Source organism: Oncorhynchus mykiss, chromosome 2, assembly GCF_057628025.1.
Source record: "Oncorhynchus mykiss isolate SJ-2025 chromosome 2, ASM5762802v1, whole genome shotgun sequence".
Lineage (NCBI taxonomy): Eukaryota > Metazoa > Chordata > Actinopteri > Salmoniformes > Salmonidae > Oncorhynchus > Oncorhynchus mykiss.
In genome coordinates, this window is record NC_143023.1 from 98,127,302 (window position 1) to 98,154,120 (window position 26,819).

At 39.7% G+C, this 26,819-nt stretch overlaps 1 protein-coding gene across 2 annotated transcripts in view; it reads left to right on the forward strand.

Annotated features, from left to right (window-relative positions):
* Positions 1 to 341: 341 nt before the first annotated feature.
* LOC110500839 (neuroplastin) overlaps positions 342 to 26,819 on the forward strand; it is an 89,098-nt gene continuing 62,620 nt past the window's right edge. The window contains exon 1 of one of the 2 annotated variants that reach the window (XM_090213538.1): positions 342 to 799. In XM_090213538.1, coding sequence (XP_090069664.1) covers positions 709 to 799 — 91 coding nt within the window. In that variant the 5' untranslated portion in view covers positions 342 to 708. The remainder of the gene's footprint in view (positions 800 to 26,819) is intronic. The other variant, XM_036960449.2, reaches the window with a different exon arrangement.

Here is a 26,819-nt window from a genome sequence, read left to right on the forward strand (position 1 = left end):
ATATGCCATTTAGCAGATGCTTCTATCCAAAGCGACTTACCTACCAATACGTCATGTCACATGACCTATTGTATTCTATTCTAGGCTATATGCTTCTAATCTATTCTATTCTAAATCTACTATTTTTTTATTGAACGACCGTAATGATAAGGGTGGCTTCTAAATAACTTGCAAGGCATGATATTCCCATCTGAACTGTCCTCTGTCTTTCAGATTCTATGAAAAAGCCCTATAGAGATGTACTAAATGATAATTATCCTACACTGTAGTGTACACAGCAACCAACATATATTCTTCTATCCATGCAGCCTACAAAATGTAATCTCGCGAGATTTGCCACCGCAGATGAGAAAGGGTCCCTTCCCAATTGAAGTTGAAAAGTAAAATGGTTAGTGTTTGGTAGGGATTGTGGTTAAGGTAAGGGTTTTACGGTTAGGATTTAGGATAGGGACGTACCAGGGATCCCAGATAGCACTAACCGAGGAGAAAGGTGGTTCCTTCGAGTGATTTCATCACCACGCACCGCCACTGCACAGGTGGCGTGGCGTCATGCACTCGACGGTTGAGCGAGCGCGCCGCGGTTTTTGCGTGACCCGATTGGAGTATTAGAGGAAGCTTCCTTCGGTCAGATTGATATCTACCCGGTAACCTGGTCTCCCCACTCCACACCACCACTATCCATATTACCGGCATCTACCACCCGAGTCGATGCTACCTGGAAAACGAAGTGCCGAAATTATGTCGGTTTCGGTGGCGTTCATTGGAGTATTGATGCTGCATTCGGTCTCCTCGCAGAACGGTAAGAATGTGAAGTGCACGGTTGCCCTGCCGCTCGGTAGAAATACCGGGACATCATGGCTCCTTGCGGGTTTTTGACTGGACGCTCAATGATCTTGCTTCAAATTCTGTCATAATATCGGGGCCCTGGATTTAAATGTTGTGCGTCAAAATCCTTGCGGTGAATATTGATTTATAGGCTATCCACATGATTTTCAGTGGATGTAGTAGAAAATGGCAGCAAATTACAAGGACATATTTCGACCCTCTTATATTTATTTTATTGTATTAATTATGTTCATACCCGAGCAATGCGGTGAATAGAATTTCAGAATTAAGGCTATGAATTTAATTGAATTATTATCGAATAATAGCATATTAGCACCCATGCGAGTCATTTGTTACAAAGTGCCAATAAACCATGTATGGTCATCACTGTCAATTGGATGGATGGTTTCCCGTTATTAATACAGACCTACGATGAATTTATACATTCCTTTAAACTAGCCTAGGCCTATATGTTTATCTATGTCCACAAAATACATGTTTTATTTCCTAATGACATTACATCTTCATTAGAATGTAAAGGGGACTTGACCATGAGGAGCCGTGACTTGTTATATGTGTACAGTAAGTTGTGATATCATCACATAGCCCATGTCCTACCTGATCATGGCCCCGCTCAAATGTAAAAAAAACAACAACAACCGTTTAGTTCTCCCTCCTTGTCCTCTCTCAAATAACCCTACATGACTCAGGCATTCACCTGGTCTGGTCGTGGCTACATCAAAGCATAATTTCAACTCCTACAGGTTGAAATGAACGAGAAACACCTCACAGACAGACGTTGAGAACAGAACGCTATTCAGTCATGTTGTGTGTCCAGATGTAATTGTAAGATGCTTGATGATTGGTATATGCAGCTAGTCAGAGAAGCAGAGAGGCAGGCAGTCAGAGAGGCAGGCAGTCAGAGAGGCAGGCAGGCAGAGAAGCAGATGCAGGCAGGCAGAGAAGCAGATGCAGGCAGTCAGAGAGGCAGGCAGTCCAGAGAGGCAGGCAGTCCAGAGAGCCAGAGAGGCAGGCAGTCAGAGAGGCAGGCAGTCCAGAGGGGCAGGCAGTCCAGAGGGGCAGGCAGTCTAGAGAGGCAGGCAGTCCAGAGAGGCAGGCAGTCCAGAGAGGCAGGCAGTCCAGAGAGGCAGGCAGTCCAGAGAGGCAGGCAGTCCAGACAGGCAGGCAGTCAGAGAGGCAGAGAGGCAGGCAGTCAGAGAGGCAGGCAGTCAGAGAGGCAGAGAGGCAGAGGCAGGCAGGCAGTCAAATCTAATCACATTTTATTGGTCACATGTAGATGTTATTACGGGTGTCGCGAAATGCTTGTGTTCCTAGCTCCAACAGTGCAGAGAAGCAGGCAGAAAGGCGGGCAGGCAGAGAAGCAGGCAGGCACTGACTGACTGTAAATAGCTCCACCAGTCCATTCTGCTGCATGTTGCTATTTTTAGACTGTAGATCACTCAGCACTGGGAACCATAGCTTTGATATGTCCTCTCTTCTCCTGGAACACACACACACCACTATGCCTTTAATGTCCTCTCCTGGAAGAGAAGAATGGATCGGTTAACTCTTCACAGAGAGAGATGCAGGACAAGGCACTGTGGAATGCTATTGATTTAAAGTAACTGTCCAGTGTTTCCAGATGTCTATGAAATATGACCTATAATTACTTACAATATCAATGAAATAGTTTTCCTTCCAAAAAAATGGTATGTTAATTAAGTATGTTTATAAATTCTGTTAAACTCTGAGTGGTTGATTTGAGTTTGGGGGGGGGTACCCCCCCATCATAATTATTTCTATTTTTTAAATAGAAAGTGACATATCATTTGAAAACGACAGGTCTAGTCTTTTTGGAAATCAAATCTTACTGCTGGCAATGTCATACAAATGCAACTCAAGGTGTTATTAATGTTTTGTCCACTCAGTGTTTATCAATCCTGTAAGACAAAAAACACACTTTTCACAAGCCCTGTGCTTTTAAATTGTGTTCCTAAGGGAATTTATGCATGTTTAGAGCACCACCATTAGGTAAGGAAAAATGTAAACAACAAAATGTTGCACAAAAATATCATTTTAGAACAGTAATTGGAGATAAAATATGTCACCAATCAAGACTTTTAAATCTCTTATCCCCCCCCCCCTTCACCCCTGAGAAAAAGCAACAACATCTATAGTAGTTTCTGAGACCTTTATCTGAATTCTGTAGTTCACACCTTTCTAAGTATGTGTTTGTAGGACTTATAGTTTTGAAACCAAAATGTACTTTATGAGAGTAGTATACAATATTGAGATACACGTTTGAGGTGTTTTTTAAAATTTTATTTATGCTTTGGCCACAAATAAGACAATAAGGTGAGTCAACAACAGTATTTGGCTATGAGTTAACAGAATATTAACTTTTGTAAGTGCGGCAGGGTAGCCTAGTGGTTAGAGCGTTGGACTAGTAACCGGAAGGTTCAAATCCCCAAGCTGACAAGGTACGAATCTGTCGTTCTGCCCCTGAACAAGGCAGTTAACCCACTGTTCCTAGGCCCTCATTGAAAATAAGAATTTGTTCTTAACTGACTTGCCTAGATAAATAAAGGTAAAAAAAAAAAAAAGTGAGATTTTCACTGGAGACATACTTGGTCTTCAGAAAGTATTCACACGCCTTGATTTTTCATATTATGTTGTTACAAACTGGGATTAAAATTTATTTAACTGTCTTTTTTCCCCGTCAACAAATCTACACAAAATAAAAAATAAAAAATATATAGTGCCAGTCAAAAGTTTTAGAACATCTACTCATTCAAGGGTTTTTCTTTATTTATTTTTTTACTATTTTCTACATTGTAGAATAATAGTGAAGACATCAAAACTATGAAATAACACATGGAATCATGTAGTAACCAAAAAAAGTGTTAAACAAATCAAAATATATTTTATATTTGAGTTTCTTCAAAGTATCCACCCTTTGCCTTGATGCCACTCTTGGCATTCTCTCAACCAACTTCATGAGGTAGTAACCTGGAATGCATTTCAATTAGCAGGTGTGCCTTGTTAAAAGTTAATCTTTGGAATTTCTTTCCTTAATGTTTTTGAGCCAATCAGTTGTGTTGTGACAAGGTAGGGGTGGTATACAGAAGATAGCCCTATTTGGTAAAAGACCAAGTCCATTTTATGACAATAACAGCTCAGATAAGCAAAGAGAAATGACAGTCCATCATTACTTTAAGACATGGTCAGTTAATTTGGAAAACTTTCAAGAACTTTGAAAGTTTCTTCAAGTACAGTCACAAAAACCATCAAGCGCTCTGATGAAACTGGCTCTCATGAGGACTGCCACAGGAAAGGAAGACCCAGAGTTACCTCTGCTGCAAAGGATAAGTTCCTTAGAGTTACCAGCCTCAGATTTCACCCCAAATAAATGCTTCACAGAGTTCAAGTAAAAGACACATTTCAACATCAACTGTTCAGAGGAGACTGCGTGAATCAGGCCTTCATGGTCGAATTGCTGCAAAGAAACCACTACTAAAGGACACCAATAATAAGAAGAGACTTGCTTGGGCCAAGAAACACGGGCAATGGGCATTAGACCGGTGGAAATGTGTTCTTTGGTCTAATGAGTCCAAACTTGAGATTTTTGGTTCCAACCGCTGTGTCTTTGTGAGATGCAGAGTAGATGAACAGATCATCTCCGCCTATGTGGTTCCCACCGTGAAGCATGGAGGAGGAGGTGTGATGGTGTGGGGGTGCTTTGTTGGTGACACTGTGATTTATTTACAATTCAAGACATACAGTGCCTTGCGAAAGTATTCGGCCCCCTTGAACTTTGCGACCTTTTGCCACATTTCAGGCTTCAAACATAAAGATATAAAACTGTATTTTTTTGTGAAGAATCAACAACAAGTGGGACACAATCATGAAGTGGAACGACATTTATTGGATATTTCAAACTTTTTTAACAAATCAAAAACTGAAAAATTGGGCGTGCAAAATTATTCAGCCCCCTTAAGTTAATACTTTGTAGCGCCACCTTTTGCTGCGATTACAGCTGTAAGTCGCTTGGGGTATGTCTCTATCAGTTTTGCATATCGAGAGACTGAAATTTTTTCCCATTCGTCCTTGCAAAACAGCTCGAGCTCAGTGAGGTTGGATGGAGAGCATTTGTGAACAGCAGTTTTCAGTTCTTTCCACAGATTCTCGATTGGATTCAGGTCTGGACTTTGACTTGGCCATTCTAACACCTGGATATGTTTATTTTTGAACCATTCCATTGTAGATTTTGCTTTATGTTTTGGATCATTGTCTTGTTGGAAGACAAATCTCCGTCCCAGTCTCAGGTCTTTTGCAGACTCCATCAGGTTTTCTTCCAGAATGGTCCTATATTTGGCTCCATCAATCTTCCCATCAATTTTAACCATCTTCCCTGTCCCTGCTGAAGAAAAGCAGGCCCAAACCATGATGCTGCCACCACCATGTTTGACAGTGGGGATGGTGTGTTCAGCTGTGTTGCTTTTACGCCAAACATAACGTTTTGCATTGTTGCCAAAAAGTTCAATTTTGGTTTCATCTGACCAGAGCACCTTCTTCCACATGTTTGGTGTGTCTCCCAGGTGGCTTGTGGCAAACTTTAAACAACACTTTTTATGGATATCTTTAAGAAATGGCTTTCTTCTTGCCACTCTTCCATAAAGGCCAGATTTGTGCAATATACGACTGATTGTTGTCCTATGGACAGAGTCTCCCACCTCAGCTGTAGATCTCTGCAGTTCATCCAGAGTGATCATGGGCCTCTTGGCTGCATCTCTGATCAGTCTTCTCCTTGTATGAGCTGAAAGTTTAGAGGGACGGCCAGGTGTTGGTAGATTTGCAGTGGTCTGATACTCCTTCCATTTCAATATTATCGCTTGCACAATGCTCCTTGGGATGTTTAAAGCTTGGGAAATCTTTTTGTATCCAAATCCGGCTTTAAACTTATCAACAGTATCTCGGACCTGCCTGGTGTGTTCCTTGTTCTTCATGATGCTCTCTGCGCTTTTAACGGACCTCTGAGACTATCACAGTGCAGGTGCATTTATACGGAGACTTGATTACACACAGGTGGATTGTATTTATCATCATTAGTCATTTAGGTCAACATTGGATCATTCAGAGATCCTCACTGAACTTCTGGAGAGAGTTTGCTGCACTGAAAGTAAAGGGGCTGAATAATTTTGCACGCCCAATTTTTCAGTTTTTGATTTGTTAAAAAAGTTTGAAATATCCAATAAATGTCATTCCACTTCATGATTGTGTCCCACTTGTTGTTGATTCTTCACAAAAAAATACAGTTTTATATCTTTATGTTTGAAGCCTGAAATGTGGCAAAAGGTCGCAAAGTTCAAGGGGGCCGAATACTTTTGCAAGGCACTGTACTTAACTAGCATGGCTACCACAGCATTCTGCAGCGATACGCCATCCCATCTGGTTTGCACTTAGTGGGACTATCATTTGTTTTTCAACATGACAATGACCCAACACACCTCCAGGCTGTGTAAGGGCTTTTTGAGAGAGTGATGGAGTACTGCAACTTTGAATAATTTGTTTAACACTTTTTTTGGTTACTACATGATTCCATATGTGTTATTTCATAGTTTTGATGTCTTCAGTATTATTCTACAATGTAGATAATAGTAAAAATAAAGAAAAATCCTTGAATCAGTAGGTATGTCTGAACTTTTGACTGGTACTGTGTGTATGTATGCATATAAATATATATGTGTATGTGTATATAAATAAACACTAGTACTACAGGGGCTTGCGAAAGTGTTCACCCCCTTGCCTTTTTTACTATTTTGTTGTCTGGAACAACCTGGAATTAAAATGGATTTTTTTGGGGGATGTTGTATCATTTTATTTACACAACACACTTTGAAGAAGTTTTTTTTATTGTGAAATAAACAAGAAATAAGACAAAAAAACATTAAACTATTCAACCCCCCAAATTCAATACTTGGTAGAGTCACCTTTTGCAGAAGTTACAGCTGCAAGTCTCTTGGGGTATGTCTCGATAAGCTTGGCACATCTAGCCACTGCGATTTTTGCCCGCAAAACTGCTCCAGCTCCTTCAGGTTGGATGGGTTCCGCTGGTGTATAGCGATCTTTAATCAATATCACAGATTCTCAATTGGATTGAGGTCTGGGCTTTGACTAGGCCATTCCAAGACATTTAACTGTTTCCCCTTAAACCACTCAAGTGTTGCTTTAGCAGTATGCTTAGGGTCATTGTCCTGCTGGAAGGTGAACCTCTGTCCCAGTCTCAAATCTCTGGAAGACTGAAACAGGTTTCCCCCAAGGATTTCCCTGTATTTAGCGCCATCCATCATTTCTTCAATTCTGACCAATTTCCCAGTCCCTGCCGATGGAAAAACATCCCCACAGCATGATGCTGCCAACCACCATGGGATGGTGTTCTTGGAGTGATGAGAGGTGTTGGGTTTGCGCCCAGACAGTGTTTTTCTTGATGGCCAAAAAGCTCAATTTTAGTTTCATCTGACCAGAGTACCTTCTTCCATATGTTTGGGGAGTCTCCCACATGCCTTTTGGCGAACACCACATGTGTTTGCTTATTTTTTTTCTTCTAAAAAATGTTTTTTGTCTGGCAACTCTTCCGTAAAGCCCAGCTCTGTGGAGTGTACGGCTTAAAGTGGTCCTATGGACAGATACTCCAATCTCCGCTAAGGAGCTTTGCAGCTCCTTCAGGGTTATCTTTGGTCTCTTTGTTGCCTCTCTGATTAATGCCCTCCTTGCCTGGTTTGTGAGTTTTGGTGGGCGGCCCTCTCTTGGCAGGTTTGTTGTGGTGCCATATTCTTTCCATTTTTTAATAATGGATTTAATGGCGCTCCGCTGGATGTTCAAAGTTTCTGATCTCTTTTTTTATAACCCAACCCCGATCTGTACATCTCCACAACTTTGTCCCTGACCTGTTTGGAGAGCTCCTTGGTCTTCATGGGGCCGCTTGCTTGGTGGTGTTGCAGACTCTGGGGCCTTTCAGAACAGCTATATATACTGAGATCATGTGACACTTAGATTGCACACAGGTGGACTTTATTTAACTAATTATGTGAGTTCTGAAGGTAATTGGATGCACCAGATCTTATTTAGGGGCTTCAAAGCAAAGGGGGCGAATACATATGCACACACCACTTTTCCATATTTTATTTTATTTTATATAATTTTTTGAAACAAGTTATTTTTTTCACTTCACTAATTTGGACTATTTTGTGTATGTCCATTACATGAAATCCAAATAAAAATCAATTTAAATTGCAGGTTGTAATGCAACAAAATAGGAAAAATGCCAAGGGGGATGAATACCTTTGCAAGGCACTGTATATCTTGATTAGATTAGTATTCAACCCCTTGAGTCAACACATGTTAGAATCATCTTTGGCAGCAGTAACAGAGGTGAGTGTTTTTGGGTAAACCTCTAAGAGCTTTCCACACCTGCAGCGGTAACGGAGGTGAGTGTTTCTGGGTAAACCTCTAAGAGCTTTCCACACCTGGATTGTGCATCATTTGTCCATTATTATTTTTACAATTCTTCAAGCTCTGTCAAAATTGGTTGTTGATCATTGCTAGACAGCCATCATTTTCAGGTCTTGCCATAGATTTTCAAGCAGATTTAAGTCAAAACTGCATCTCGGACACTCAGGAACATTCACTGTGTGTCACCTCTCCTTAGTGGTTTAGATAGGTGTAATGTATGGTTGTGAAGTAACATATGGGACTCAAGTTTCTAAGTGAATAGTGTAGGCCTATAAAGGCTATGTTATAGATGGCTTTTCTTCAACTGTCTCAAAACACATGGGAAGAAAAGGCCTAAGAGCAGAGCATAGTAGAGCAGAACAGAGCAGAACAGAGCAGAGCAGAGCATAGTAGAGCAGAACAGAGCAGAACAGAACAGAGCATAGTAGAGCAGAACGGAGCATAGTAGAGCAGAACAGAGCAGAACAGAGCATAGTAGAGCAGAACAGAGCAGAACAGAGCATAGTAGAGCAGAACAGAGCAGAACAGAGCATAGTAGAGCAGAACAGAGCATAGTAGAGCAGAACAGAGCAGAACAGAGCAGAGCAGAGCATAGTAGAGCAGAACAGAGCAGAACAGAGCAGAGCAGAGCATAGTAGAGCAGAACAGAGCAGAACAGAACAGAGCATAGTAGAGCAGAGCAGAGCATAGTAGAGCAGAGCAGAGCAGAACAGAGCAGAGCAGAGCATAGTAGAGCAGAACAGAGCAGAACAGAACAGAGCATAGTAGAGCAGAACGGAGCATAGTAGAGCAGAACAGAGCAGAACAGAGCATAGTAGAGCAGAACAGAGCAGAACAGAGCATAGTAGAGCAGAACAGAGCAGAACAGAGCATAGTAGAGCAGAACAGAGCAGAACAGAGCATAGTAGAGCAGAACAGAGCAGAACAGAGCATAGTAGAGCAGAACAGAGCAGAACAGAGCATAGTAGAGCAGAACAGAGCAGAGCAGAACAGAGCATAGTAGAGCAGAACAGAGCAGAACAGAGCATAGTAGAGCAGAACAGAGCAGAACAGAGCATAGTAGAGCAGAACAGAGCAGAGCAGAACAGAGCATAGTAGAGCAGAACAGAGCAGAACAGAGCATAGTAGAGCAGAACAGAGCATAGTAGAGCAGAACAGAGCAGAACAGAGCATAGTAGAGCAGAACAGAGCAGAACAGAGCATAGTAGAGCAGAACAGAGCAGAGCAGAACAGAGCATAGTAGAGCAGAACAGAGCATAGTAGAGCAGAACAGAGCAGAGCAGAACAGAGCATAGTAGAGCAGAACAGAGCATAGTAGAGCAGAACAGAGCATAGTAGAGCAGAACAGAGCATAGTAGAGCAGAACAGAGCAGAACAGAGCATAGTAGAGCAGAACAGAGCAGAACAGAGCATAGTAGAGCAGAACAGAGCAGAGCAGAACAGAGCATAGTAGAGCAGAACAGAGCATAGTAGAGCAGAACAGAGCAGAGCAGAACAGAGCATAGTAGAGCAGAACAGAGCATAGTAGAGCAGAACAGAGCATAGTAGAGCAGAACAGAGCAGAACAGAGCATAGTAGAGCAGAACAGAGCAGAACAGAGCATAGTAGAGCAGAACAGAGCAGAGCAGAACAGAGCATAGTAGAGCAGAACAGAGCATAGTAGAGCAGAACAGAGCATGGTAGAGCAGAACAGAGCACGGTAGAGCAGAACAGAGCATAGTAGAGCAGAACAGAGCATGGTAGAGCAGAACAGAGCACAGTAGAGCAGAACAGAGCACGGTAGAGCAGAACAGAGCATAGTAGTGCAGAACAGAGCAGAGCAGAACAGAGCATAGTAGAGCAGAACAGAGCATAGTAGAGCAGAACAGAGCATGGGGGAGCATAGTAGAGCAGAACAGAGCATAGTAGAGCAGAACAGAGCAGAACAGAGCATAGTAGAGCAGAACAGAGCAGAACAGAGCATAGTAGAGCAGAACGGAGCATAGTAGAGCAGAACAGAGCAGAACAGAGCATAGTAGAGCAGAACAGAGCAGAACAGAGCATAGTAGAGCAGAACAGAGCAGAACAGAGCATAGTAGAGCAGAACAGAGCAGAGCAGAACAGAGCATAGTAGAGCAGAACAGAGCAGAACAGAGCATAGTAGAGCAGAACAGAGCAGAACAGAGCATAGTAGAGCAGAACAGAGCAGAGCAGAACAGAGCATAGTAGAGCAGAACAGAGCAGAACAGAGCATAGTAGAGCAGAACAGAGCATAGTAGAGCAGAACAGAGCAGAACAGAGCATAGTAGAGCAGAACAGAGCAGAACAGAGCATAGTAGAGCAGAACAGAGCAGAGCAGAACAGAGCATAGTAGAGCAGAACAGAGCATAGTAGAGCAGAACAGAGCAGAGCAGAACAGAGCATAGTAGAGCAGAACAGAGCATAGTAGAGCAGAACAGAGCATAGTAGAGCAGAACAGAGCATAGTAGAGCAGAACAGAGCAGAACAGAGCATAGTAGAGCAGAACAGAGCAGAACAGAGCATAGTAGAGCAGAACAGAGCAGAGCAGAACAGAGCATAGTAGAGCAGAACAGAGCATAGTAGAGCAGAACAGAGCAGAGCAGAACAGAGCATAGTAGAGCAGAACAGAGCATAGTAGAGCAGAACAGAGCATAGTAGAGCAGAACAGAGCAGAACAGAGCATAGTAGAGCAGAACAGAGCAGAACAGAGCATAGTAGAGCAGAACAGAGCAGAGCAGAACAGAGCATAGTAGAGCAGAACAGAGCATAGTAGAGCAGAACAGAGCATGGTAGAGCAGAACAGAGCACGGTAGAGCAGAACAGAGCATAGTAGAGCAGAACAGAGCATGGTAGAGCAGAACAGAGCACAGTAGAGCAGAACAGAGCACGGTAGAGCAGAACAGAGCATAGTAATGCAGAACAGAGCAGAGCAGAACAGAGCATAGTAGAGCAGAACAGAGCATAGTAGAGCAGAACAGAGCATGGGGGAGCATAGTAGAGCAGAACAGAGCATAGTAGAGCAGAACAGAGCAGAACAGAGCATAGTAGAGCAGAACAGAGCAGAACAGAGCATAGTAGAGCAGAACGGAGCATAGTAGAGCAGAACAGAGCAGAACAGAGCATAGTAGAGCAGAACAGAGCAGAGCATAGTAGAGCAGAACAGAGCATAGTAGAGCAGAACAGAGCACGGTAGAGCAGAACAGAGCATAGTAGAGCAGAACAGAGCATAGTAGAGCAGAGCAGAACAGAGCATAGTAGAGCAGAACAGAGCACAGTAGAGCAGAACAGAGCACAGTAGAGCAGAACAGAGCACGGTAGAGCAGAACAGAGCACGGTAGAGCAGAATAGAGCACGGTAGAGCAGAACAGAGCAGAACAGAACATGGTAGAGCAGAACAGAGCAGAACAGAGCATGGTAGAGCAGAACAGAGCAGAGCAGAACAGAGCATAGTAGAGCAGAACAGAGCATAGTAGAGCAGAACAGAGCATGGTAGAGCAGAACAGAGCATGGTAGAGCAGAACAGAGCATGGTAGAGCAGAACAGAGCATGGTAGAGCAGAACAGAGCATGGTAGAGCAGAACAGAGCATGGTAGAGCAGAACAGAGCAGAGCAGAGCAGAACAGAGCATAGTAGAGCAGAACAGAGCATAGTAGAGCAGAACAGAGCATAGTAGAGCAGAACAGAGCATGGTAGAGCAGAACAGAGTATGGTAGAGCAGAACAGAGCATGGTAAAGCAGAGCAGAACAGAGCATAGTAGAGCAGAACAGAGCATAGTAAAGCAGAGCAGAACAGAGCATAGTAGAGCAGAACAGAGCAACTACAGACCACAGGGGAGACACCATTTATATCAACTAATGGCTATTCATATTTGAAGCCTCACCAGATTTAACCTACTGCTGAGATAAAGACTCCCCACAGTGCGTGTGTGCTTGCCTGTGTGTTTGTGTGTGTTTCACTTGGCCTCAATGCCACTAATGTATGATGTTTTCAGTCAGTGAGACAGGTTGACTTTTAATAGATTAATACAACAGGACAGGACTGTTCCAATTCATTTCCCACTGGTGAGAGAATAACATATGATTTGAAAATAACAAAGCAAAGTCACCTGCAGTACTTCTAGTAGATATGGGGGATTAGATATAATCTAGTAGATATGGGGGATTAGATGTAATAGAGTAGGTATGGGGGATTAGATGTAATAGAGTAGATATGGGGGATTAGATGTAATAGAGTAGGTATGGGGGATTAGATATAATAGAGTAGGTATAATAGAGTAGGTATGGGGGATTAGATCTAACAGAGTAGTTATGGGGGATTAGACATCATGTAGTAGGTATGAGGGATTAGATATAGTAGGTATTGGGGATTAGATATAATAGAGTAGATATTGGGGAGTAGATATAATAGAGTAGATATGGGGGATTAGATATAATAGAGTAGGTATGGGGGATTCGATATAATAGAGTAGGTATGGGGGATTAGATATAATAGAGTAGATATGGGGGATTAGATGTAATAGAGTAGGTATGGGGGATTAGATGTAATAGAGTAGGTATTGTTGGATTAGACATGTAGTATGTATGGGGGATTAGATGTAATAGAGTAGGTATGGGGGATTAGATGTAATAGAGTAGGTATGGGGGATTAGATGTAATAGAGTAGATATTGGGGATTAGATGTAATAGAGTAGGTATGGGGGATTAGATGTAATAGAGTAGGTATGGGGGATTAGATATAATAGAGTAGGTATGGGGGATTAGATGTAATAGAGTAGGTATGGGGGATTAGATGTAATTAAGTAGGTATGGGGGATTAGATGTAATAGAGTAGGTATGGGGGATTAGATGTAATAGAGTAGGTATGGGGGATTAGATGTAATAGAGTAGGTATGGGGGATTAGATGTAATAGAGTAGGTATGGGGGATTAGATGTAATAGAGTAGGTATGGGGGATTAGATGTAATAGAGTAGGTATGGGGGATTAGATGTAATAGAGTAGGTATGGGGGATTAGATGTAATAGAGTAGGTATGGGGGATTAGATGTAATAGAGTAGGTATTGTTGGATTAGACATAATGTAGTATGTATGGGGGATTAGATGTAATAGAGTAGATATGGGGGATTAGATATAATAGAGTAGATATGGGGGATTCGATATAATAGAGTAGGTATGGGGGATTAGATGTAATATAGTAGATATGGGGGATTAGATATAATAGAGTATGTATGGGGGAGTAGATATAATAGAGTAGGTATAATAGAGTAGTTATGGGGGATTAGATGTAATAGAGTAGGTATGGTGGATTAGAGATAATAGAGTAGGTATGGGGGATTATATGTAATAGAGTAGGTATGGGGGATTCGATATAATAGAGTAGGTATGGGGGATTAGATGTAATAGAGTAGATATGGGGGATTAGATATAATAGAGTATGTATGGGGGAGTAGATATAATAGAGTAGGTATAATAGAGTAGGTATGGGGGATTATATGTAATAGAGTAGATATGGGGGATTAGATATAATAGAGTAGGTATAATAGAGTAGGTATGGGGGATTAGATGTAATAGAGTAGGTATGGAGGATTAGATGTAATAGAGTAGGTAGGGGGGATTAGATGTAATAGAGTAGATATGGGGGATTAGATGTAATAGAGTAGGTATTGTTGGATTAGACATCATGTAGTATTTATTGGGGATTAGATGTAATAGAGTAGATATGGGGGATTAGATATAATATAGTAGGTATCGTTGGATTAGACACCATGTTGTATGTATGGGGGATTAGATTTAATAGAGTAGATATGGGAGATTAGATATAATAGAGTAGGTATGGGGGATTAGATGTAATAGAGTAGGTATGGGGGATTAGCTGTAATAGAGTAGGTATGGGGGATTAGATGTAATAGAGTAGGTATGGGGGATTAGATGTAATAGAGTAGGTATGGGGGATTAGATGTAATAGAGTAGGTATGGGGGATTAGATGTAATAGAGTAGGTATGGGGGATTAGATGTAATAGAGTAGGTATCGTTGGATTAGACATCATGTTGTATGTATGGGGGATTAGATGTAATAGAGTAGATATGGGGGATTAGATATAATAGAGTAGGTATGGGGGATTAGATGTAATCGAGTAGGTATGGGGGATTAGCTGTAATAGAGTAGGTATGGGGGATTAGATATAATAGAGTAGGTATGGGGGAGTAGATATAATAGAGTAGGTATGGGGGAGTAGATGTAATAGCGTAGGTATGGGGGATTACATGTAATAGAGTAGATATGGGGGATTAGATATAATAGAGTAGGTATGGGGGATTAGATGTAATAGAGTAGTTATGGGGGAGTAGATATAATAGAGTAGATATGGGGGATTAGGCATCATGTTGTATGTATGGGGGATTAGATGTAATAGAGTAGGTATGGGGGATTAGATGTAATAGGGTAGGTATGGGGGATTAGACATAATAGAGTAGGTATGGGGGATTAGATGTAATAGAGTAGGTATGGGGGATTAGATGTAATAGAGTAGGTATGGGGGATTAGATGTAATAGAGTAGGTATGGGGGATTAGATGTAATTGAGTAGGTATGGAGGATTAGATATAATAGAGTAGGTATAATAGAGTAGGTATGGGAGATTAGATGTAATAGAGTAGGTATGGGGGATTAGATGTAATAGAGTAGGTATGGGGGATTAGATGTAATAGAGTAGGTATGGGGGATTAGATGTAATAGAGTAGGTATGGGGGATTAGATGTAATAGAGTAGGTATGGGGGATTAGATGTAATAGAGTAGGTATGGAGGATTAGATATAATAGAGTAGGTATAATAGAGTAGGTATGGGAGATTAGATGTAATAGAGTAGGTATGGGGGATTAGATGTAATAGAGTAGGTATGGGGGAGTAGATATAATAGAGTAGGTATAATAGAGTAGTTATGGGGGATTAGATGTAATAGAGTAGGTATGGTGGATTAGAGATAATAGAGTAGGTATGGGGGATTATATGTAATAGAGTAGATATGGGGGATTAGATATAATAGAGTAGGTATAATAGAGTAGGTATGGGGGATTAGATGTAATAGAGTAGGTATGGGGGATTAGATGTAATAGAGTAGGTATGGGGGATTAGATGTAATAGAGTAGGTACGGGGGATTAGATGTAATAGAGTAGGTATGGAGGATTAGATGTAATAGAGTAGGTAGGGGGGATTAGATGTAATAGAGTAGGTATTGTTGGATTAGACATCATGTAGTATGTATTGGGGATTAGATGTAATAGAGTAGATATGGGGGATTAGATATAATAGAGTAGATATGGGGGATTAGATATAATATAGTAGGTATCGTTGGATTAGACACCATGTTGTATGTATGGGGGATTAGATTTAATAGAGTAGATATGGGAGATTAGATATAATAGAGTAGGTATGGGGGATTAGATGTAATAGAGTAGGTATGGGGGATTAGCTGTAATAGAGTAGGTATGGGGGATTAGATGTAATAGAGTAGGTATGGGGGATTAGATGTAATAGAGTAGGTATGGGGGATTAGATGTAATAGAGTAGGTATGGGGGATTAGATGTAATAGAGTAGGTATGGGGGATTAGATGTAATAAAGTAGGTATGGGGGATTAGATGTAATAGAGTAGGTATGGGGGATTACATGTAATAGAGTAGGTATGGGGGATTAGATGTAATAGAGTATATATGGGGGATTAGATGTAATAGAGTAGGTATTGTTGGATTAGACATAATGTAGTATGTATGGGGGATTAGATGTATCAGAGTAGATATGGGGGATTAGATATAATAGAGTAGATATGGGGGATTAGATATAATATAGTAGGTATCGTTGGATTAGACATCATGTTGTATGTATGGGGGATTAGATGTAATAGAGTAGATATGGGGGATTAGATATAATAGAGTAGGTATGGGGGATTAGATGTAATAGAGTAGGTATGGGGGATTACATGTAATAGAGTAGGTATGGGGGATTAGATGTAATAGAGTAGGTATGGGGGATTAGACATAATAGAGTAAGTATGGGGGATTAGATATAATAGAGTAGGTATGGGGGATTAGATATAATAGAGTAGGTATGGGGGATTAGATGTAATAGAGTAGGTATGGGGGATTAGAGGTAATATAGTAGGTATGGGGGATTAGATGTAATAGAGTAGGTATTGGGGATTAGATCTAATAGAGTAGGTATGGGGGATTAGATGTAATAGAGTAGATATGGGGGATTAGATGTAATAGAGTAGGTATTGTTGGATTAGACATCATGTAGTATGTATGGGGGATTAGATGTAATAGAGTAGATATGGGGGATTAGATGTAATAGAGTAGGTATGGGGATTAGACGTAATAGAGTAGGTATGGAGGATTAGACATAATAGAGTAGGTATGGGGGATTAGATATAATAGAGTAGGTATGGGGGATTAGATGTAATAGAGTAGGTATGCGGGATTAGATGTAATAGAGTAGGTATGGGGGATTAGATGTAATAGAGTAGGTATGGGGGATTAGATGTAATAGAGTAGTTATTGTTGGATTAGACATAATGTAGTATGTATGGGGGATTAGATGTAATAGAGTAGAAATGGGGGATTAGATATAATAGAGTAGGTATGGGGGATTAGCTGTAATAGAGTAGGTATTGTTGGATTAGACATCATGTAGTATCTATGGGGGATTAGATGTAATAGAGTAGGTATGGGGGATTAGGTATTATAGAGTAGGTATGGGGGAGTAGTTATAATAGAGTAGGTATGGGGGATTAGATGTAATAGAGTAGGTATGGGGGATTACATGTAATAGAGTAGGTATAATAGAGTAGGTATGGGGGATTAGATGTAATAGAGTAGGTATGGGGTTTTAGACATCATTTAGTAGGTATGGGGGATTAGACATAATAGAGTAGGTATGGGGGATTAGATATAATAGAGTAGGTATGGGGGATTAGATATAATAGAGTAGATATGGGGGATTAGATGTAATAGAGTAGGTATGGGGGATTAGATGTAATAAAGTAGGTATGGGGGATTAGATGTAATAAAGTAGGTATGGGGGATTAGATGTAATAGAGTAGGTATGGGGGATTAGATGTAATAGAGTAGGTATGGGGGATTAGATGTAATAGAGTAGGTATGGGGGATTAGATGTAATAGAGTAGGTATGGGGGATTAGATGTAATAGAGTAGGTATGGGGGATTAGATGTAATAGAGTAGGTATGGGGGATTAGATGTAATAGAGTAGATATGGGGGATTAGATATAATAGAGTAGATATGTGGGATTAGATATAATATAGTAGGTATCGTTGGATTAGACATCATGTTGTATGTATGGGGGATTAGATATAATAGAGTAGGTATGGGGGATTAGATGTAATAGAGTAGGTATGGGGGATTAGATGTAATAGAGTAGGTATGGGGGATTAGATGTAATAGAGTAGATATGGGGGATTAGATATAATAGAGTAGGTATGGGGGATTAGCTGTAATAGAGTAGGTATGGGGGATTAGCTGTAATAGAGTAGGTATGGGGGATTAGATGTAATAGAGTAGGTATGGGGGATTAGATGTAATAGAGTAGGTATGGGGGATTAGATGTAATAGAGTAGATATGGGGGATTAGATGTAATATAGTAGGTATTGTTGGATTTGACATCATGTAGTATGTATGGGGGATTAGATGTAATAGAGTAGATATGGGGGATTAGATATAATAGAGTAGGTATGGGGGATTAGATGTAATAGAGTAGGTATGGGGGAGTAGATATAATAGAGTAGGTATGGGGGAGGAGATGTAATAGCGTAGGTATGGGGGATTACATGTAATAGAGTAGATATGGGGGATTAGATATAGTAGAGTAGGTATGGGGGATTAGATGTAATAGAGTAGGTATTGTTGGATTATACATCATGTAGTATGTATGGGGGATTAGATGTAATAGAGTAGATATGGGGGATTAGATATAATAGAGTAGATATGGGGGATTAGATATAATATAGTAGGTATCATTGGATTAGACATCATGTTGTATGTATGGGTATTAGATGTAATAGAGTAGATATGGGGGATAAGATATAATAGAGTAGGTATGGGGGATTAGATGTAATAGAGTAGGTATGGGGGATTAGCTGTAATAGAGTAGTTATGGGGGAGTAGATATAATAGAGTAGATATGGGGGATTAGACATCATGTTGTATGTATGGGGGATTAGATGTAATAGAGTAGGTATGGGGGATTAGATGTAATAGAGTAGGTATGGGGGATTATACATAATAGAGTAGGTATGGGGGATTAGATATAATAGAGTAGGTATGGGGGATTAGATATAATAGAGTAGATATGGGGGATTAGATGTAATAGAGTAGATATGGGGGATTAGATGTAATAGAGTAGGTATGGGGGATTAGATGTAATAGAGTAGGTATGGCGGATTAGATGTAATAGGGTAGGTATGGGGGATTAGATGTAATAGAGTAGGTATGGGGGATTAGATGTAATAGAGTAGGTATGGGGGATTAGATGTAATAGAGTAGGTATGGGGGATTAGATGTAATAGAGTAGGTATGGGGGATTAGATGTAATAGAGTAGGTATGGGGGATTAGATGTAATAGAGTAGGTATGGGGGATTAGATGTAATAGAGTAGGTATGGGGGATTAGATGTAATAGAGTAGGTATGCGGGATTAGATGTAATAGAGTAGGTATGGGGGATTAGATGTAATAGAGTAGGTATGGGGGATTAGCTGTAATAGAGTAGGTATGGGGGATTAGCTGTAATAGAGTAGGTATGGGGGATTAGATGTAATAGAGTAGGTATGGGGGATTAGATGTAATAGAATAGATATGGGGGATTAGATGTAATATAGTAGGTATTGTTGGATTTGACATCATGTAGTATGTATGGGGGATTAGATGTAATAGAGTAGATATGGGGGATTAGATATAATAAAGTAGGTATGGGGGATTAGATATAATATAGTAGGTATCGTTGGATTAGACATCATGTTGTATGTATGGGGGATTAGATGTAAAAGATTAGATATGGGGGATTAGATATAATAGAGTAGGTATGGGGGATTAGATGTAATAGAGTAGGTATGGGGGATTAGGTATTATAGAGTAGGTATGGGGGATTAGATGTTATAGAGTAGGTATGGGGGATTAGATGTAATAGATTAGGTATGGGGGATTAGATATAATAGAGTAGGTATGGGAGATTAGATATAATAGATTAGGTATGGGAGATTAGATATAATAGAGTAGGTATGGGGGATTAGATGTAATAGAGTAGGTATGGGGGATTACATGTAATAGAGTAGGTATAATAGAGTAGGTATGGGGGATTAGATGTAATAGAGTAGGTATGGGGTTTTAGACATCATGTAGTAGGTATGGGGGATTAGACATAATAGAGTAGGTATGGGGGATTAGATATAATAGAGTAGGTATGGGGGATTAGATGTAATAGAGTAGGTATGGGGGATTGGATGTAATAGAGTAGGTATGGGGGATTAGATGTAACAGAGTAGGTATGGGGGATTAGATGTAATAGAGTAGGTATGGGGTTTTAGACATCATGTAGTAGGTATGGGGGATTAGACATAATAGAGTAGGTATGGGGGATTAGATATAATAGAGTAGGTATGGGGGATTAGATGTAATAGAGTAGGTATGGGGGATTGGATGTAATAGAGTAGATATGGGGGATTAGATGTAATAGAGTAGGTATTGTTGGATTAGACATCATGTAGTATGTATGGGGGATTAGATGTAATAGAGTAGATATGGGGGATTAGATATAATAGAGTAGATATGGGGGATTAGATATAATATAGTAGGTATCGTTGGAATAGACATCATGTTGTATGTATGGGGGATTAGATGTAATAGAGTAGATATGGGGGATTAGATATAATAGAGTAGGTATGGGGGATTAGATGTAATCGAGTAGGTATGGGGGATTAGCTGTAATAGAGTAGGTATGGGGGATTAGATATAATAGAGTAGGTATGGGGGAGTAGATATAATAGAGTAGGTATGGGGGAGTAGATGTAATAGCGTAGGTATGGGGGATTACATGTAATAGAGTAGATATGGGGGATTAGATATAATAGAGTAGGTATGGGGGATTAGATGTAATAGAGTAGTTATGGGGGAGTAGATATAATAGAGTAGATATGGGGGATTAGGCATCATGTTGTATGTATGGGGGATTAGATGTAATAGAGTAGGTATGGGGGATTAGATATAATAGAGTAGATATGGGGGATTAGATGTAATAGAGTAGGTATGGGGGATTAGATGTAATAGAGTAGGTATGGGGGATTAGATGTAATAGAGTAGGTATGGGGATTAGATGTAATAGAGTAGGTATGGGGGATTAGATGTAATAGAGTAGGTATGGGGGATTAGATGTAATAGAGTAGGTATGGGGGATTAGATGTAATAGAGTAGGTATGGGGGATTAGATGTAATAGAGTAGGTATGGGGGATTAGATGTAATAGAGTAGGTATGGGGGATTATATGTAATAGAGTAGGTATGGGGGATTAGATGTAATAGAGTAGATATGGGGGATTAGATATAATAGAGTAGATATGGGGGATTAGATATAATATAGTAGGTATCGTTGGATTAGACATCATGTAGTATGTATGGGGGATTAGATGTAATAGAGTAGATATGGGGGATTAGATATAATAGAGTAGATATGGGGGATTAGATATAATATAGTAGGTATCGTTGGAATAGACATCATGTTGTATGTATGGGGGATTAGATGTAATAGAGTAGATATGGGGGATTAGATATAATAGAGTAGGTATGGGGGATTAGATGTAATCGAGTAGGTATGGGGATTAGCTGTAATAGAGTAGGTATGGGGGATTAGATATAATAGAGTAGGTATGGGGGAGTAGATATAATAGAGTAGGTATGGGGGAGTAGATGTAATAGCGTAGGTATGGGGGATTACATGTAATAGAGTAGATATGGGGGATTAGATATAATAGAGTAGGTATGGGGGATTAGATGTAATAGAGTAGTTATGGGGGAGTAGATATAATAGAGTAGATATGGGGGATTAGGCATCATGTTGTATGTATGGGGGATTAGATGTAATAGAGTAGGTATGGGGGATTAGATGTAATAGAGTAGGTATGGGGGATTAGACATAATAGAGTAGGTATGGGGGATTAGATATAATAGAGTAGATATGGGGGATTAGATGTAATAGAGTAGGTATGGGGGATTAGATGTAATAGAGTAGGTATGGGGGATTAGATGTAATAGAGTAGGTATGGGGGATTAGATGTAATAGAGTAGGTATGGGGGATTAGATGTAATAGAGTAGGTATGGGGGATTAGATGTAATAGAGTAGGTATGGGGGATTAGATGTAATAGAGTAGGTATGGGGGATTATATGTAATAGAGTAGGTATGGGGGATTAGATGTAATAGAGTAGATATGGGGGATTAGATATAATAGAGTAGATATGGGGGATTAGATATAATATAGTAGGTATCGTTGGATTAGACATCATGTTGTATGTATGGGGGATTAGATATAATAGAGTAGGTATGGGGGATTAGATGTAAGAGAGTAGGTATGGGGGATTAGCTGTAATAGAGTAGGTATGGGGGATTACATGTAATAGAGTAGGTATGGGGGATTAGATGTAATAGAGTAGGTATCGTTGGATTAGACATCATGTTGTATGTATGGGGGATTAGATGTAATATATTAGATATGGGGGATTAGATATAATAGAGTAGGTATGGGGGATTAGATGTAATAGAGTAGGTATGGGGTTTTAGACATCATGTAGTAGGTATGGGGGATTAGACATAATAGAGTAGGTATGGGGGATTAGATATAATAGAGTAGGTATGGGGGATTAGGCATCATGTTGTATGTATGGGGGATTAGATGTAATAGAGTAGGTATGGGGGATTAGATGTAATAGAGTAGGTATGGGGGATTAGACATAATAGAGTAGGTATGGGGGATTAGATATAATAGAGTAGGTATGGGGGATTAGATATAATAGAGTAGATATGGGGGATTAGATGTAATAGAGTAGGTATGGGGGATTAGATGTAATAGAGTAGGTATGGGGGATTAGATGTAATAGAGTAGGTATGGGGGATTAGATGTAATAGAGTAGGTATGGGGGATTAGATGTAATAGAGTAGGTATGGGGGATTAGATGTAATACAGTAGGTATGGGGGATTAGATGTAATAGAGTAGGTATGGGGGATTAGATGTAATAGAGTAGATATGGGGGATTAGATATAATAGAGTAGAAATGGGGGATTAGATATAATATAGTAGGTATCGTTGGATTAGACATCATGTTGTATGTATGGGGGATTAGATATAATAGAGTAGTTATGGGGGATTAGATGTAATAGAGTAGGTATGGGTGATTAGCTGTAATAGAGTAGGTATGGGGGATTACATGTAATAGAGTAGGTATGGGGGATTAGATGTAATAGAGTAGGTATGGGGGATTAGATGTAATAGAGTAGATATGGGGGATTAGATGTAATATAGTAGGTATTGTTGGATTTGACATCATGTAGTATGTATTGGGGATTAGATGTAATAGAGTAGATATGGTGGATTAGATATAATAAAGTAGATATGGGGGATTAGATATAATATAGTAGGTATCGTTGGATTAGACATCATGTTGTATGTATGGGGGATTAGATGTAATAGAGTAGATATGGGGGATTAGATGTAATAGAGTAGGTATGGGGGAGTAGATATAATAGAGTAGGTATGGGGGATTAGATGTAATAGAGTAGGTATAATAGAGTAGGTATGGGGGATTAGATGTAATAGAGTAGGTATGGGGGATTACATGTAATAGAGTAGATATGGGGGATTAGATATAAAGAGTAGGTATGGGGGATTAGATATAATAGAGTAGGTATGGGGGATTAGATGTAATAGAGTAGGTATGGGGGTTTAGATATAATAGAGTAGGTATGGGGGAGTAGATATAATAGAGTAGGTATGGGGGAGTAGATGTAATAGAGTAGGTATGGGGGATTACATGTAATAGAGTAGATATGGGGGATTAGATATAATAGAGTAGATATGGGGGATTAGATGTAATAGAGTAGGTATGGGGGATTAGATGTAATAGAGTAGATATGGGGGATTAGATGTAATAGAGTAGATATGGGGGATTAGATGTAATAGAGTAGGTATGGGGGAGTAGATATAATAGAGTAGGTATGGGGGATTAGATGTAATAGAGTAGGTATAATAGAGTAGGTATGGGGGATTAGATGTAATAGAGTAGGTATGGGGGATTAGATGTAATAGAGTAGATATGGGGGATTAGAGATAATAGAGTAGATATGGGGGATTAGATATAATATAGTAGGTATCGTTGGATTAGACATCATGTTGTATGTATGGGGGATTAGATATAATAGAGTAGGTATGGGGGATTAGATGTAATAGAGTAGGTATGGGGGATTAGCTGTAATATAGTAGGTATGGGGGATTACATGTAATAGAGTAGGTATGGGGGATTAGATGTAATAGAGTAGGTATGGGGGATTAGATGTAATAGAGTAGATATGGGGGATTAGATGTAATATAGTAGGTATTGTTGGATTTGACATCATGTAGTATGTATGGGGGATTAGATGTAATAGAGTAGATATGGGGGATTAGATATAATAAAGTAGATATGGGGGATTAGATATAATATAGTAGGTATCGTTGGATTAGACATCATGTTGTATGTATGGGGGATTAGATGTAATAGAATAGATATGGGGGATTAGATATAATAGAGTAGGTATGGGGGATTAGATGTAATAGAGTAGGAATGGGGTTTTAGACATCATGTAGTAGGTATGGGGGATTAGACATAATAGAGTAGGTATGGGGGATTAGATATAATAGAGTAGGTATGGGGGATTAGGCATCATGTTGTATGTATGGGGGATTAGATGTAATAGAGTAGGTATGGGGGATTAGATGTAATAGAGTAGGTATGGGGGATTAGACATAATAGAGTAGGTATGGGGGATTAGACATAATAGAGTAGGTATGGGGATTAGATGTAATAGAGTAGGTATGGGGGATTAGGCATCATGTTGTATGTATGGGGGATTAGATGTAATAGAGTAGGTATGGGGGATTAGATGTAATAGAGTAGGTATGGGGGATTAGATGTAATAGAGTAGGTATGGGGGATTAGATGTAATAGAGTAGATATGGGGGATTAGATGTAATAGAGTAGGTATGGGGGATTAGATGTAATAGAGTAGGTATGGGGTTTAGATGTAATAGAGTAGGTATGGGGATTAGATGTAATAGAGTAGGTATGGGGGATTAGATGTAATAGAGTAGGTATGGGGGATTAGATGTAATAGAGTAGGTATGGGGGATTAGATGTAATAGAGTAGGTATGGGGGATTAGATGTAATAGAGTAGGTATGGGGGATTAGCTGTAATAGAGTAGGTATGGGGGATTACATGTAATAGAGTAGGTATGGGGGATTAGATATAATATAGTAGGTATCGTTGGATTAGACATCATGTTGTATGTTTGGGGGATTAGATATAATAGAGTAGGTATGGGGGATTAGATGTAATAGAGTAGGTATGGGGGATTAGCTGTAATAGAGTAGGTATGGGGGATTACATGTAATAGAGTAGGTATGGGGGATTAGATGTAATAGAGTAGGTATGGGGGATTAGATGTAATAGAGTAGGTATGGGGGATTAGATGTAATAGAGTAGGTATGGGGGATTAGATATAATAGAGTAGATATGGTGGATTAGATATAATATAGTAGGTATCGTTGGATTAGACATCATGTTGTATGTATGGGGGATTAGATATAATAGAGTAGGTATGGGGGATTAGATGTAATAGAGTAGGTATGGGGGATTAGCTGTAATAGAGTAGGTATGGGGGATTACATGTAATAGAGTAGGTATGGGGGATTAGATGTAATAGAGTAGGTATGGGGGATTAGATGTAATAGAGTAGGTATGGGGGATTAGCTGTAATAGAGTAGGTATGGGGGATTACATGTAATAGAGTAGGTATGGGGGATTAGATGTAATAGAGTAGGTATGGGGGATTAGATGTAATAGAGTAGGTATGGGGGATTAGATGTAATAGAGTAGATATGGGGGATTAGATATAATAGAGTAGGTATGGGGGATTAGATGTAATAGAGTAGTTATGGGGGAGTAGATATAATAGAGTAGATATGGGGGATTAGACATCATGTTGTATGTATGGGGGATTAGATGTAATAGAGTAGGTATGGGGGATTAGATGTAATAGAGTAGGTATGGGGGATTAGATGTAATAGAGTAGGTATGGGGGATTACATGTAATAGAGTAGATATGGGGGATTAGATATAAAGAGTAGGTATGGGGGATTAGATATAATAGAGTAGGTGTGGGGGATTAGATGTAATAGAGTAGGTATGGGGGATTGGATGTAATAGAGTAGATATGGGGGATTAGATGTAATAGAGTAGGTATTGTTGGATTAGACATCATGTAGTATGTATGGGGGATTAGATGTAATAGAGTAGATATGGGGGATCAGATATAATATATTAGATATGGGGGATTAGATATAATATAGTAGGTATCGTTGGATTAGACATCATGTTGTATGTATGGGGGATTAGATGTAATAGAGTAGATATGGGGGATTAGATATAACTGAGTAGGTATGGGGGATTAGATGTAATAGAGTAGTTATGGGGGAGTAGATATAATAGAGTAGATATGGTGGATTAGACATCATGGTGTATGTATGGGGGATTAGATGTAATAGAGTAGGTATGGGGGATTAGATGTAATAGAGTATGTATGGGGGATTACATGTAATAGAGTAGATATGGGGGATTAGATATAAAGAGTAGGTATGGGGGATTAGATATAATAGAGTAGGTATGGGGGATTAGATGTAATAGAGTAGGTATAATAGAGTAGGTATGGGGGATTAGATGTAATAGAGTAGGTATGGGGGATTAGATATAATATAGTAGGTATCGTTGGATTAGACATCATGTTGTATGTATTGGGGATTAGATATAATAGAGTAGGTATGGGGGATTAGATATAATAGAGTAGGTATGGGGGGATTAGATGTAATAGTAGGTATGGGGGATTAGATGTAATAGAGTAGGTATGGGGGATTAGATGTAATAGAGTAGGTATGGGGGATTAGATGTGATAGAGTAGGTATGGGGGATTAGATGATAGAGTAGGTATGGGGGATTAGATGTAATAGAGTAGGTATGGGGGATTGGATGTAATAGAGTAGATATGGGGGATTAGATGTAATAGAGTAGGTATTGTTGGATTAGACATCATGTAGTATGTATGGGGGATTAGATGTAATAGAGTAGATATGGGGATCAGATATAATATAGTAGATATGGGGGATTAGATATAATA